General features: G+C 35.5%; 2 protein-coding genes across 20 annotated transcripts in view; both read right to left on the bottom strand.

Annotated features, from left to right (window-relative positions):
• klhl24a (kelch-like family member 24a) overlaps window positions 1–13,416 on the bottom strand; it is an 802,375-nt gene that overhangs the window by 721,467 nt on the left and 67,492 nt on the right. The window lies entirely within an intron of this gene.
• The window catches only part of yeats2 (YEATS domain containing 2), an 80,063-nt gene that overhangs the window by 43,501 nt on the left and 23,146 nt on the right, over window positions 1–13,416 (bottom strand). For 18 of the 19 annotated variants that reach the window (XR_015478879.1, XR_015478881.1, XR_015478884.1 and 15 more), the window contains exons 13-15: window positions 11,363–11,454; window positions 8,083–8,265; window positions 457–697 (exon numbers count right to left, since the gene is read on the bottom strand). Coding sequence is in view for 4 of the 19 variants with exons in the window: in XM_087241289.1 (XP_087097415.1) it covers window positions 457–697; window positions 8,083–8,265; window positions 11,363–11,454 (516 nt within the window). In the remaining 15 variants the exon portion in view is untranslated. Of the gene's footprint in view, window positions 1–183; window positions 698–8,082; window positions 8,266–11,362; window positions 11,455–13,416 lie in introns of all 19 variants that reach the window. The other variant, XR_015478889.1, reaches the window with a different exon arrangement.

The following is a 13,416-nucleotide window of genomic DNA, read 5'->3' as shown; positions in this document are numbered from 1 at the left end:
GGCGGATTCATTGAGAAACAAACCATACGTCTTCATGAATTAATCATTGAATCAGTGGCTTGCTCAATTCTTTTAAAACAGATTTGTTCAGGAATACTGCAAATGTTCTACTCTAGCTCAGTTTTATATCATCAACACTGGTGAAACAGAAGGAAAAAAAATAATACTGTGTGCAAAACATACTGATATTGATTTCTTGTTAGTTTAAATGCATAAAGTATTCCATTTGCAATTCCACTTGTGCAGATTTATAAAAGAAATGACAGTCGATATCATATCTTTGAAAAATCTAAAAACAAAAATGTTTTTATGGTTTAAAAAAATTTAACATATATTTTTGGGTTTTATAACATTAATGATGTGACATTCTAACTGCATATTTCTAATCTTCATCATGCAGTGAATGCTTTAGTTTGATTTCATTTTTTTCTGAAAAATGAATGTATGAACTCTGACCTCCACTCTTGCCACCTCCTCCAGATCCACTTGCTGCCTTAGTACCAACGTGCACTTGCTGTCCTACGACGCCGCTTGTCCCGCTGCCTCCTCCACTGACGATTGCTTTAGCAACACCCTGAGCTACCACTTGCTTTTGGCCAACCACCTTGGACACGGAAGGGCTGGATTTAGCGACCAAGATCTGCCCGCTGCTCATTGAGACCTGTTTGACAGCAGAGCCCAAAGGAATCCCCAAAACCTACACAAACACACACAGTTACTCAGCATCATGTGTGCTCTACAGTAACTTTTACTACTAGATTATGAATATATATATTTTTCCATTTGTTGTTTTTCTTTGATGAAACAGTCTGTATTTGGTAAATTGTGTTTAATACGCAAGATAGATTACATATTTGTGTATTAACAGGGCTTGAAATAAACGTTTATACTTGGTAGCACCGGTGCTTTCAACTTCAAAAATTAAAGAGCAGCAGAAAAAAGTTAAGAGCACCCACAAAAAATGTATGCACACCACTGCAAATTGTATATTAACAAATTTATTGTATTAAAAAACAATAATCAGGAATAACAAAAACCAGAAACAACTGTCTAACATTGTGTAACGACGTATTGATATTTGCGCAATAATTCCAAAACTAATGTCTAATAATCATAAAATATTAATGATGATAATGATGACAATAATACTAACAATAAATTACATTTCTCATTATCTTACTACCTTAAATGTGCTTGAATGGGAGTAATTTGCTATAAAAACTCCTGTACATCATGAAAAATAAATCTACGGTTTGCATTAAACAAAAATGAAGCATTGCAATAAGAAATATCCATTTTGTACAATTTTTTTTTATATGCATGTCAATTTAATAAATAATATTTCTGTTAGAAAACATAAACGTTATATCATAATAAATCATTTATACCACTGCTGAAAGCTGCAAAGCAGTAATCAGTAACTAAATAGAAAATAATATGCATGTCAAGAAAAAAACTGAAAAAATAAAGGAGGAAAAGTCTCACTTCTATCACTCCTTAGAAGGTTTGGTTTTGGTTTCTGTCATTTTAAATGTGCAGTCTTGTTATGCGCCGATTTACATTTTTTCTGCATTTGCAAAAAAAAGCAAGCAAGCCAGCTAGCCCAAGATATAAGCGAGGCAGAGCAGGATTCTCAAGATGACCACCGAAGTTTCAGTTTAAAATTGGTAAAAGCGAGCAATGATGTATACAGTGTTAGATTTTACATTTAGTGGTCATTTGCACTGAACACGCAGTGAATGCAACGCATGAAGATTCAGGCTATTAAACAGCTGATCCAATTCGAGTCTTTCAGCACTCTCTCCGAAAACGGCTGGCAGACACAGCAAAACATAGCAAATTGCTTATTTATCTGGATTTTAACATTTATTTATGTAAGAACATAAGCAAAATATATAACACTGTTGTCGTGGTCTGGATATTTGAATGAAAAAAACAATTACATATTGTTACTAACTTTTCAAATTTACTACCCCGTCACTATGTTCGGGCTGTTTTTGCCCCATTGACTTCCATTAGAATGACATTTTATCGATCGCAAAGCCGTGACAGCATATAATCATGCATTCTTGATTGATGGTGGTTTTCTCTGTTGGGACAAGAGAAAATGTATAATTTTTACTGTTGATCATCAGTTGGCAGCATTAACCCTTTAGATAGGCCTGTGCAAAAAGTTCTGTGGAGAAAAACAGCATATTAAAGTGTTTGTGTATAAATTAGGGTTGGGCATCTAAGCTATAATGCCGATCCGATACGCATCTCGATACAAAGAATACGATCCGATATATTCGCGATACATTTGTGACATATTTCGATGCAACACGATACGATTCACACCCATATCACGATACGATGCGATATTTCAGCACTAACTAATTAGATCAAGTTTATGAGATGATGTGAAAGAGGATGCTGTGCCATTGAATGAGTTTGATCATTTATAAACCAAGCAAAACCAAGACTTTTTTTTACAAACTGGCTTTTCTCTCAGAGCCAGAGTGTCAGTTTACAGCAGAGGGCCATTTTAGAACATACAGCACATATTATTTAAGTATTTTCAAGATAAACAGAATGTATAAGTGCAATATATATTTAAAAAATATGTATATATTTGCACTCTTTCAACATAAATAAATTTAGCATTGCACAACAAGAATTGTGATTTAACTTTTCAACTATGAAAACAAGTTTTACAAAGATATATTTTGCCACTGATTATTCAAAACTTAAGGTTGTGAACTAGCAGTGTTATGCTGCTTTGAAACATCACTGTCACTGTAAACAACAGGCTAATAAAAATATAACAAACCAGCAATCTTCTTGCTGTGAGGTGGTCAAACTACCCACTGTGCCACTGTGACACCCAATTATTTTTATCATTATTATTATTAATATTATTATTATTATTATAATTAAATAAAAATTAACAGGAGGAGGTGTTTAAAACCTTCGTTCTCCGTGACACTAGGCTGAATATCTTTGCAGATGAACAATGCAATAGCATTCGTTATTGGCGTAGAGCGAGCAGAACTGTTGCGCACGGAAAAAAAAACTTGCAATGCTTTTCTCACCACTTTTGGAACTGGTTGAAGCAGTGCGAAAGCCGGGGATGCAGAAACACTGGAAGATGCTTTCACAACAACACCGTGGCGCCGCTTCAAGTGAGATATCAGATTAGTTGTACTGCCCGCGTATTTTACAGATGCGCGGCACATTTTGCAAATTGCATCTGTCCTGTCATGTCGTCCATCCTTAAATCCATAATGTTGCTTGCCATACTTTAGATTTAAAACTCAGTGGGGAATAAAATGTTTGTTTTGCTTCTCGCGCTTTCTGAGGGCGCTCCACTAGCTTCATCCGCACACCTGATACACTGAGTTGTAGTGTGTGCACATCCGCAAATCCGTTGCTAAGGCTTACTTTATGTAGGTCGATTAAATTATGCGCCAAAAACAGGTTGACAACACTTGCTTATAAATAAAAAATACATTCTATATTAAAAATATAAGCTGTATCTCGGAAAAATCGATGCATCTCGCAAAAACCGATGCATCTCGATTTGCTTCCAAAATTTCATTCATCCTCTGCTGCTCAACCGATGCACTCGCATCGTGCACGCGCATGACCGCGTATCGATACATATCGGTTAATCTTCCCATCTCTAGTATAAATACACTAGGTTTACTGTGGTCTGAGAGCTGAGCTGCTCATTTTGATTTTCTCTGCCATATCAAGATAAGTGCACAAAGGTTTCTCTTTTACACACACACACACACACACACACACACACACACACACACACACACACACACACACACACACACACACACACACACACACACACACACACACACACACACACACACACACACACACACACACACACACACACACACACACACACACACACACACACACACACACACACACACACACACACACACTACTCCATATTGCACTGCAACTGATGATCAACAGTAAAAAAAAAGTTTTAACTCTTTTTACAACTCTAAAATTTTAACTCTTTTAAACAAGAAAAACCAGCAATAATCCAGAATAAATGATAATATGGTGTCACGGCTTTGCAATAAAAAAAGTTACTATAATGAAAGTCAATGTGGCAAAAACAGCCATGAATATAACGAAAGGTAAGCACATTTGCCCAGAGTGCATTGATGATTTTTTTATTTTTATTTTAAAAGCATTTTTAGAAATATATGTGTCAAAATATGATTTGTCACCAAAAATCATTAACTTTGCTAAAACAAAGAGCGTTGTGGCCAAATTAAGAGTCAAAATCCCCCCCCAGAGTTGAAATCATCCCCAACAGGACATAATGGTTAATAATGAATTGCGCAGGACTGAATGGCATACTGCAGAAGAACACAGGAAGTTCAAGTGACTTTGTGACTCTCAGGTACTATAAAAAGGCTTCAGTAAGAAGACAAGTAGGGTGTCCACAGAGACACAATGACCTGAGATATGTTTAGACTGCAAGACTACAGCGCACTCCAGCTTCTAAAACTCTATCAGACAGGACGGCCTGCACTGAATGAGAGATAAAACTATATACAAAACACTAAAGTATGATAACTAAAGTATGAAACTAGCTATGCTAGGTGCATTTGAACAGTCTCTTAGCTACGACACTCAAACATTTAAATAAGCAGCTAACTATATATTATTGATAAACAATCATATACACCAGGGATTCCCAAACTTTTTTATTCTGGGACCCACCTAGGCAAGTAATTCAATCCAAGACCCACCATAATATTTTAATATGGAAAAATGGGTAAAAAATAAATGTATCCATTCAAAGCAGTCAAATGTGGCTGTTTGGATTTTGCGATTTGATATGCACAAAAAGAGGCTTGAAGTGCTTTTTGTGGGATGCTGGCTGTAACTGTGATCATTTTTTTGTTGATGAAGATACTCTTTTCAGAAGAGAATATGATCAACCTTTGTTGACATATTCAGAATGTTTTGTTGTCAGGTATCGTTTAAGTTTTAACGGTTTCATGAAAAAACTAAATAGCTTTTTGATAAACTACTACAAGCTGGGAAAACATCAGACAAATATGCCAATGCAATTAACATTATTGCTGAATAAATCTAATGTTTACACATTTGCTTGAGGAAGGAATGATGGGGTAGTTACATTACTATTACTATTTTCCACATCTATGCCCTTCCATAACATTAGGGGATGTTAAAACTAACAGATAGCACTATAGCTATTTATTCATTAATATGTCAACGTTGGGATGTAAAAAATATGGGATAACAAATAGCTTCAAATGATAGAATACATAGCAAACATTAGAAAATATTGACAACAAAAGAAAAAGTTTAGCCTATTAAAATCAATGGTCTATACAGAAATTAAATAACGCTATAAAAATCTATTTCACTTTTAATTGTATTTGCATATTGATTAAAGTTACTATAGCTAATTAGTTGTGTTTAAAATAAAAGCACGCAGGACGGAGCAAAAAAAAAAAAAACACTTTTCCGATTGAAAAAAAAAAGAAAAAGACAGCTGTGAAACATAACCAGCTTTGTCTTTTTGTAGGAAACACACTTTATATCTTTTTAGGGTGAGAGGTTTTTGAGTTATTGCCGTCTATCGTACTGGTTTTGATTCACCACAATGTAATTATAGCTCCAGCTATGTGACGTTGCGCGACCCACCTTTGTTCACTGTGCGAAAAGTCTGTCACCTATCCAAGTTTTAGGAACAAAAAATAAATACTTGACTTCAAGTTGATGATTCGGTATCAGAAGTGGCTTATATAAAAGACAAAGGCCTCTAGATTACGCTTATTTTACCAAAATAAAATATCATCATGCCTTAATTTTTTAATTTTTTTAATTAGGATAGTAAGGTCTCACTTTGCTAAAACAAAAGTCTTGTCTTTAACAGAAATAATGTACAGTATAGAATATAAAGTCCTGGTGCAGTTGAAGAAGACTAGGGATGCACCGATACCATTTTTTGGAACCAATCTAATCTTGATACCAAAATTCTGATTATCAATCACTACAGATCCGATCCTGTGCCATTTTTTTTTCTAAGCATAATTCAGTTTCTGTAGCTCTGGTGCTAAACTCAAATAATATATCTTCTTTAGTAAAAAATAACAGACCTATAGGCCTATACATGTCAGACCTCACAGTCTACCTAAAAACATAATGTTTGCTGTAAACTAGGCTACATTATTTGAGCATTCGTTATGACATTGATATCTGTTCTGGTGCAGCTTATGTTTCCTTTTTTAATATTAGGATTTTTCTTTGAAATCTGTAATAGGTTACCAATATCGACAGTAATCGTTGGTAAAATAATCACCCTTTTAGCAAAGCCTGATATTTTCCTGCAGGTTTGACGCAGATTAAACTAAACAGTCCAGTTTTACTTAAAAATCCCAGCGTGAGAGAGACGGAGAAAGTTCAAAACAAGGTCTGCTCAAATGCTTTAGCCCCAAAAAACACACTGTTCTCTTAAATAAAACAATAATATAAATAAAATTACAGGGAAATATTCAGAGTTTCAGGGTAGCCTATATTAGGCTAAATCATTTTCTGGTAATGACAATCTATATTGTGCCCGTAAGTTTCACTTTTATTAATTTAATCAACTACTTTGACCACAATGGGCCAGGCTTTACAAACTATTTGCAGCACTGAAAGTATTCCTCTCGGAAGAATAAACTCAGTCAGAAGGATGAGAAAACAGAAACCCATTGTGAGAATAGTCTTACGGAGTGAAGCGCTTGATGCATCACTGAGCCCTCCGGTATCTGCACACACTTCCAAAACAGCAGCTCAGAGGGAGGGGAAGAAATTAGTGCATTGAGGATCTGTCCATTTTGTTATTGAGCCTTTTCTAATTAAACATTTCAGGTAGGCCTACTTTGTGTGTGAAGAGCAGATAACAACCCTTTCTACTCCAGTATTGTGAATGGCATCTGCTGATCTATATAACAGACATAGCTCCACTAATTATTTAAACTAACAGGAACAAATAGTCTTGGAGAAAGTTTTTCATGTTGTCATGAACACGACACAGTTTGAATTGTGAATGAATGGAGAATGATTGACAGGCGCAGCACCAGGAAGCACTGAAGTGAACATTAATTTAACCACATGAATATTTATCTGTGCTTCACAATAAACTGTAGATTGGCCTCAGAACATTTAGGTTATAGTAGGCCTACATGAAAATTTTCTAGTGCCTTATAATAGGCTACCTTCATGGCTTAGTTGGCTTATAAACACAAAATATAGTGCACGTGCAAGATTGGATTTGGATCGGTACCAGCTGGCCGATACCCAATCCAGAAAACATATGCGGTATCAAACTGATATCCGATCTAAATATTGGGATCGATGCATCCCTAAAAAAGAATTAAAATTGTGTATGACTCCCATGTCTGCAATGACTCAAATAACTTAGTAATCTAGAAAGGCAAAGAAAGCGTTCTTGCAGAATTCCCAGAGTACATCAAGGTTCTCTTACTCCAGACATGCCCAATAATGATCATGTCTGGTCACTGGGCTGGCCAATACTGGATTACCTTGACCTTTTTTGCTTTCAGGAACTTTGATGTGGAGGCTGAAGTATGAGAAGAAGCGCTATCCTGCTGAAGAATTTGCCCTCTTTTGTGGTTTGTAATGTAATAATGGGCAGCACAAATGTCTTGATACCTCAGGCTGTTAATGTTGCCATCCACTCTCTTGCACGCCCCTATACTAAATGTAACCTCAATAATGATTTTTCCTTTACCAAACTTGACTGATTTCTGTGAGAATCTTGGGTCCATGCGAATTCCAATAGGTCTTCAGTCGTATTGTGATGATTGGGATGCAGTTCAACAGATGATTCATCAGAAAAATCTACTTTCTGCCACCTTCCCAAATTATCAACTAGAAGTCAAGTAATTATTTGTTGCTCTTACAACTGGGATTGACAAAAAGACTTTTGTCAGGTAGTGTATTCCATTTTGAATAAACATGAAACGTGAAATACTTCAAATAAATATTAATGTTAGAGCAAATAACATAAACATAGACAAAAACCTTGCTGGGTGTGGCAACTCCTCCAGCCCCTCCCCCACTTTGTTTCTGCGGCGACATGGCAATCATGTGTCCGCCCTTCACCGTGACATACTGCTGTTGCTGCTGAGATGCTGACGTGGAGACCACCTGTTGCTGTGGCGACGGTTGGGTGGGTACCTCCCCTGGCTCTTGTTTGATTATAACCTGAAGACAGAAAGACAGACAGGCAGATATTGTATTACTTACTCTGTGCTTGTCATATTAAAGCAAAATGTGCACTGAAAAACCATCAGCTTGATTCACGGTTCAATCTGAACTGAGATGTTCTCCGAGATATTGGATGTGTGACCCAATCCAAAGTTAATTTAGAAAATCACACGTTCCCATAGGTGAGATAAACACACACTTCTTCGAGAAGAGACTGAATACTGAAATAAACTCAGTGAACTTGAGCTAGATTCACCTCTCCTGGCAGAAGCACATAGAAAATTGCACATTTACACAACTCCCATTATTTAAAGATATCGAAAACACAATATCACTGCAATATTTCTCAATTTAACAACAGCAAAACATGTTAACCTATTAAAGCCAATAACTGGGATTTCCACCTGGATTTTGCCTACCCACATTTAAAAGCTTCCCAAATCCACAAGCAAAAGTGTAAATGCAAAAGTTTGATATCATTTTAAAGACAACTCTTTGAATTTTCATAAAACACTGTTGAAAAGGAGTAAAACTTTTTTTTTTTTTTTTACATGTTGTCTATGTTAAAATAAACACCTCCATAAAACAGGCACTTTTAAAAAAAGGTTACTCAAATCTAATGATATTTCTTCAAGGAACTACATTATCAAATAATATTATTTTTACAATTTTACACAAACAGGGAAGTCAACAAAGTATGGAATAAACAGAAGTATGGAAATTGGTCAGATTTAAAATGTGCAAAAATCAAAAGTTGAAGAGAAAAATTAAAATTCTTGTCAAGTAAAAGTATAGAAAAATGGGTTTGACAACTGCAGGTTAGATTAAAAATATAGTTACATGCAATATTATTAGCTCTACTGTGAAATTTTAATACATTTTAAAACAATACTTACAGCTAAAACTAAACTTTATTTATATTAAAAGCTACGACTTGTACTACAATTACAAGAAGTTAAGCAAAAGCCACAACAAGCTATAAAAATATAAACATAAAAATGTAAATATTCCCATGTTTCTTAACACATTTTCAAACATAAGTCTCAATAACTAATTTACTTGTGATAAGAGTACATAATATTTTACCAGTTATTTTGCAAGATAGTAGTATTCAGCTTAAAGAGTAATTTAAAGGTACCTATTTCACCCCTTGTTTAAGATGTAATGTATGTATTTGTAGTTTCAGCTAAAAATACCCATCAGATTATTTATCATAACTTTATAAATCTGGAAACTTGAGCTGTTATGGCATTGTAGCTGTTTTTGTTGCCTGTGCCTTTAATGCGAACGAGCTGGTTCTCCCTGCCCACCGCCCCCATGGGCGTGTCAGAGCCGTAACCTTCATGTAGATAAACAGCACAGTGACAGACAAGAATAAAGCAGATCTTCCTTACAACAGTAAGAACTTTCCCACCAGTTATGTGATATTATTGTTGTGGAGTTCATTCAAGCCTTTCTGCAATGATGAGTCACACATAATCAATTTAAACTTCGCTCATGTGCACACCCAAACGTTTCTGCACGCAAATGTGACAGAATACACGTTAATATCCACTGCTGTATGGACATCCGTTATGTCTTCTTTTATAATTGTACTGTCATGTGGCTGTGGTGATGAATTATGTAGCGATTTTACTGTCCTTATTAGAAACATGTACTGTTTTAATAATGTTTTAAACTTGTAAAACTCATTCTTGATCATATTCCAATGATGACTGATGATCACAGAGTGCTAAACAGATCTTTTAATCCCAATTGCTATGTGCACGTCCTGTCTAACGGAAATAATTATACTTGTTATTACGGAAACATGTTAATATTCTGCTGTCAATCAATTAAGTGGGTGGGGAAATTGCACTCCTTTGTCACTTTGGGGTGGGCCTTAAAATGGGAGGGATTTGGATCCTATTTTATTGTAAGGAAGTTTAAAAAAATGAGACTTATTGTGTTTCTATCGTTCCAAAATATTTCATATCATTCCAATATCATTCCAATATAGGTGCCCTTCAAAGGCTAAACTAGGTTAAATAGGTTAACTATTGGCAATTCATTAAAAAATAATTGTTTGTTCTGTAGCAGATCAGGGGGGGGAAAGTAACTTCTTAAGAGGGCTAAGAATAATGCTTCTAAAATTAAATTACAAAAGGAAATAAAAAATGTATTCACAAGAGGGCTAATATTTTTTGTATATCAATTGTATATCAGAATAAAACAAATAGCAGTCTATGGTAATTGCCTACAAAGATAGCTATACAAGTGTGAGTGTGTGTGTTCAGGGAATACTCTGGTCCTCTGCACAGCTTGCGCAAAAGCAGCAGCATCACGCCACAGATAGCTGTCCCATTTTAAACCCTCACACAGCTGCTGCAGACACTTACTGCACCGCCTGGCAGGAACTATTAATAACTAGCGGTGTTAATTTAGCCTGCAGTGTCCAAAAAACATTGAAACACCCTCAGAGGATAACCCAGATAGAGAAAGAGACAAAGAGAGATCATCACCTAATTTCGGTGTGTTTTTCCTCAGTTCAACAGAAGGACAGACCTATTACTGCTTTAAGTGTTCGCATGATTCAGTCAAAGCATATTTTCACAAATAAATATAGCTCTGTAGAACGATGGCATATGAATAAATTGCTATTCTGGAGAGCCTTCCTCTTACAAGCTCCATTACAGCTCTCTCTGAACACAAACGAGAACTGATTGATCGTGTCAATCTGCCTGAAGGGGAACTGAATGTGCCACATTGTTTTCAACTGCATACATTTATATTTTTCAATTATAGGTGTTATGCTCACAATAGCCACATTATTTACACTGATGTTCTATTCTTATCCACCCACTCTTGGTTTCAGCTGAATTGTATGTGTGTGTGAGAGAGATGCTCATGGCTATGCATGACAATAATTCAAGCCACTGCCAGATTGTTAAAAAAAAGACTGTTAAAGGGATGAACAACACTCTGACGGAAAAGTACATAAATTGTTTACAAATCCCAAACACATGACTGTAAAAGACCCCAAACTGCACTGAATGATGGATCATACTGAATAAATCTTAGATACAGTGAGAAACGCATACTCTTTCAGTCTCACCTTGACGCCAGAGGACAGGAAGCTGCTGGTGTGAACTTTAGGAGCAGGTGATCGAGCACCATGGGCTGTGCTGCTATGCTTGGCTGGACTGCCTGAGAAAACAAAGAATAATTACTAATAAATTTAGAACATATTTATTCCACTTCATTTGACAATCAAACCATCCTAATGAAAATATGTAAATCTTATCTTGTAAATGTAAATGTAATCTTTATTTTGACACCTAAGTGAAAGCAATGATCTAAAGGAATAGGACAAAATGCATACACTTGGTCAATGTTTCGTTTGTAGACTGAATGAAAACAGAAGTTGTGAATGTGAACTATGAGAAATGTCACATATTTATATTTACATGAAAGAAATGACAGGTGAAGAACATAATATATCAGCAGATGTTAGTCATACGTCAATCTCAAATCAATATCTCTTGTCCCTACGTAGCAAAATGTGGTGTTTTAAGCGCTATGAGTGTTCCATATTTCTAAACAGTTCATTGATTGGTGTGCACGGTGCACCGTCTTGTGGTTCCATCACAGAGAGGCTATAAGTCACTTTCCAAAACCTTTTCATTCAATGTTCTGTGTTGGTGGAATGATCTTCCATGCAGATTCACTGGTATGCTTTAAATGACATCTTAAAAACCCATCTTTTCCGAGAGCACCTGAACCCTGGTGAATAAAACCAAGATCCCTTTCTCTCCCCCACCTCACCATACACCAATCCAAATGACTATAAACTCTGTTTATAGGCCCCGTTTACACTAAAACATTTATTTTTAAAATGCATAAGTTTTGCTACAGGTCTGCCTTCAGCCCAAACCACCCCGGAGTTTTCAAGCCCCGAAAATGGAGTGTTTTGGAAACGCCAAAGAAGCCATTTTCATTTTAAAATGCTGCTGCTGCGTGTCAGTGTAGATGGGGGAAAACTGAGACATCTTGGAGGCTGATTAGGGGTTTTTCTAAAATTTAAAATTTAAATTTAACTACACAAAGTTCAGTGTTGCATCCTTGCCTGGTAAGTTCAGACTTCGCAAGTTTGATATGGAAAACAAACTCTCAAGGACACGTAGGGTAGGTGTACTTTAAAACATCGTTCACATCACCCTGGCTACGTTGTTTTATTATCTTAACAATAAAATAAAACGTAGTAACAGACACAAACACTAAACATTTATGAAGTGTGCGTCACAGGTGAGTGGTCTTGACAAACCACCTGTAGAAACACTTTCTTCCTCAAAAAAAAAAAAAAAAAAACTAAACTCCAGTGCTCTTACTCTAGCACTTAATTCTTCAAGCACAAACAAATTACTTTGTATAACTAGCACTTCTTGTGTATATTGAACCTTGTTGAATCACTAAACGCCTCCTCAATTGTAAGTCGCTTTGGACAAAAAAGTGTTAGCTAAATGACTAAATGTAAATGATTCAAAAAGTTAAATTGTTCATTGATATTTACACAAACATATGTGACAAATTTCACAATATACACGTTAAACTAAAAAAAGATACATTTAAACAGACTTTATGCCTCTTCGGGGTGGCACTGAATAAATTTATAGTTCTTATATCCCACAATGTGCATTCTGATGTCTTTAAATTACCTGCCTCTCCCATTCTCAAAAAAAGACTCCAACATTAAAAGTAAGTTTAATATAAGCTAAAATCAACTTAAAAATAAAGGGAAAAAATTAGCATGCGTTGAAATTATCCTGTGGGAATCGTCAGAGTCAGTTTTTTTTCTGCTTTGCTAGAAACTGCTTTCTTCGTGAACACATTGTATTCAGTGATCTAATAAAATATTTAAAAATATAAAATATTTCTGATATTTTTGGATTATTCACTAACTAAATGTATTTTTTAATTATTGAGAATAATTAAACAATGCATTAAGAAAATAGGCAAATTTCTAATTTAATTCAATCTCTAAAGTGAAAAAATGTAACCATGCATCCCCTGTGCACACCATTTTGTTCAGCATGTTTGTGTTTGTATGTTTGAGTATTTTTGAGTGTCACAGCGCTTTGTACTCAGGTTTGAGACAGAGGTTAATGAAAA

This window comes from Danio rerio, chromosome 2 (assembly GCF_052040795.2).
Source record: "Danio rerio strain M-AB ecotype USA chromosome 2, GRCz13ab, whole genome shotgun sequence".
Taxonomy (NCBI): domain Eukaryota; kingdom Metazoa; phylum Chordata; class Actinopteri; order Cypriniformes; family Danionidae; genus Danio; species Danio rerio.
Note: the sequence above shows the minus strand (reverse complement) of the source record. Positions and strands in the feature narration are given on the sequence as shown.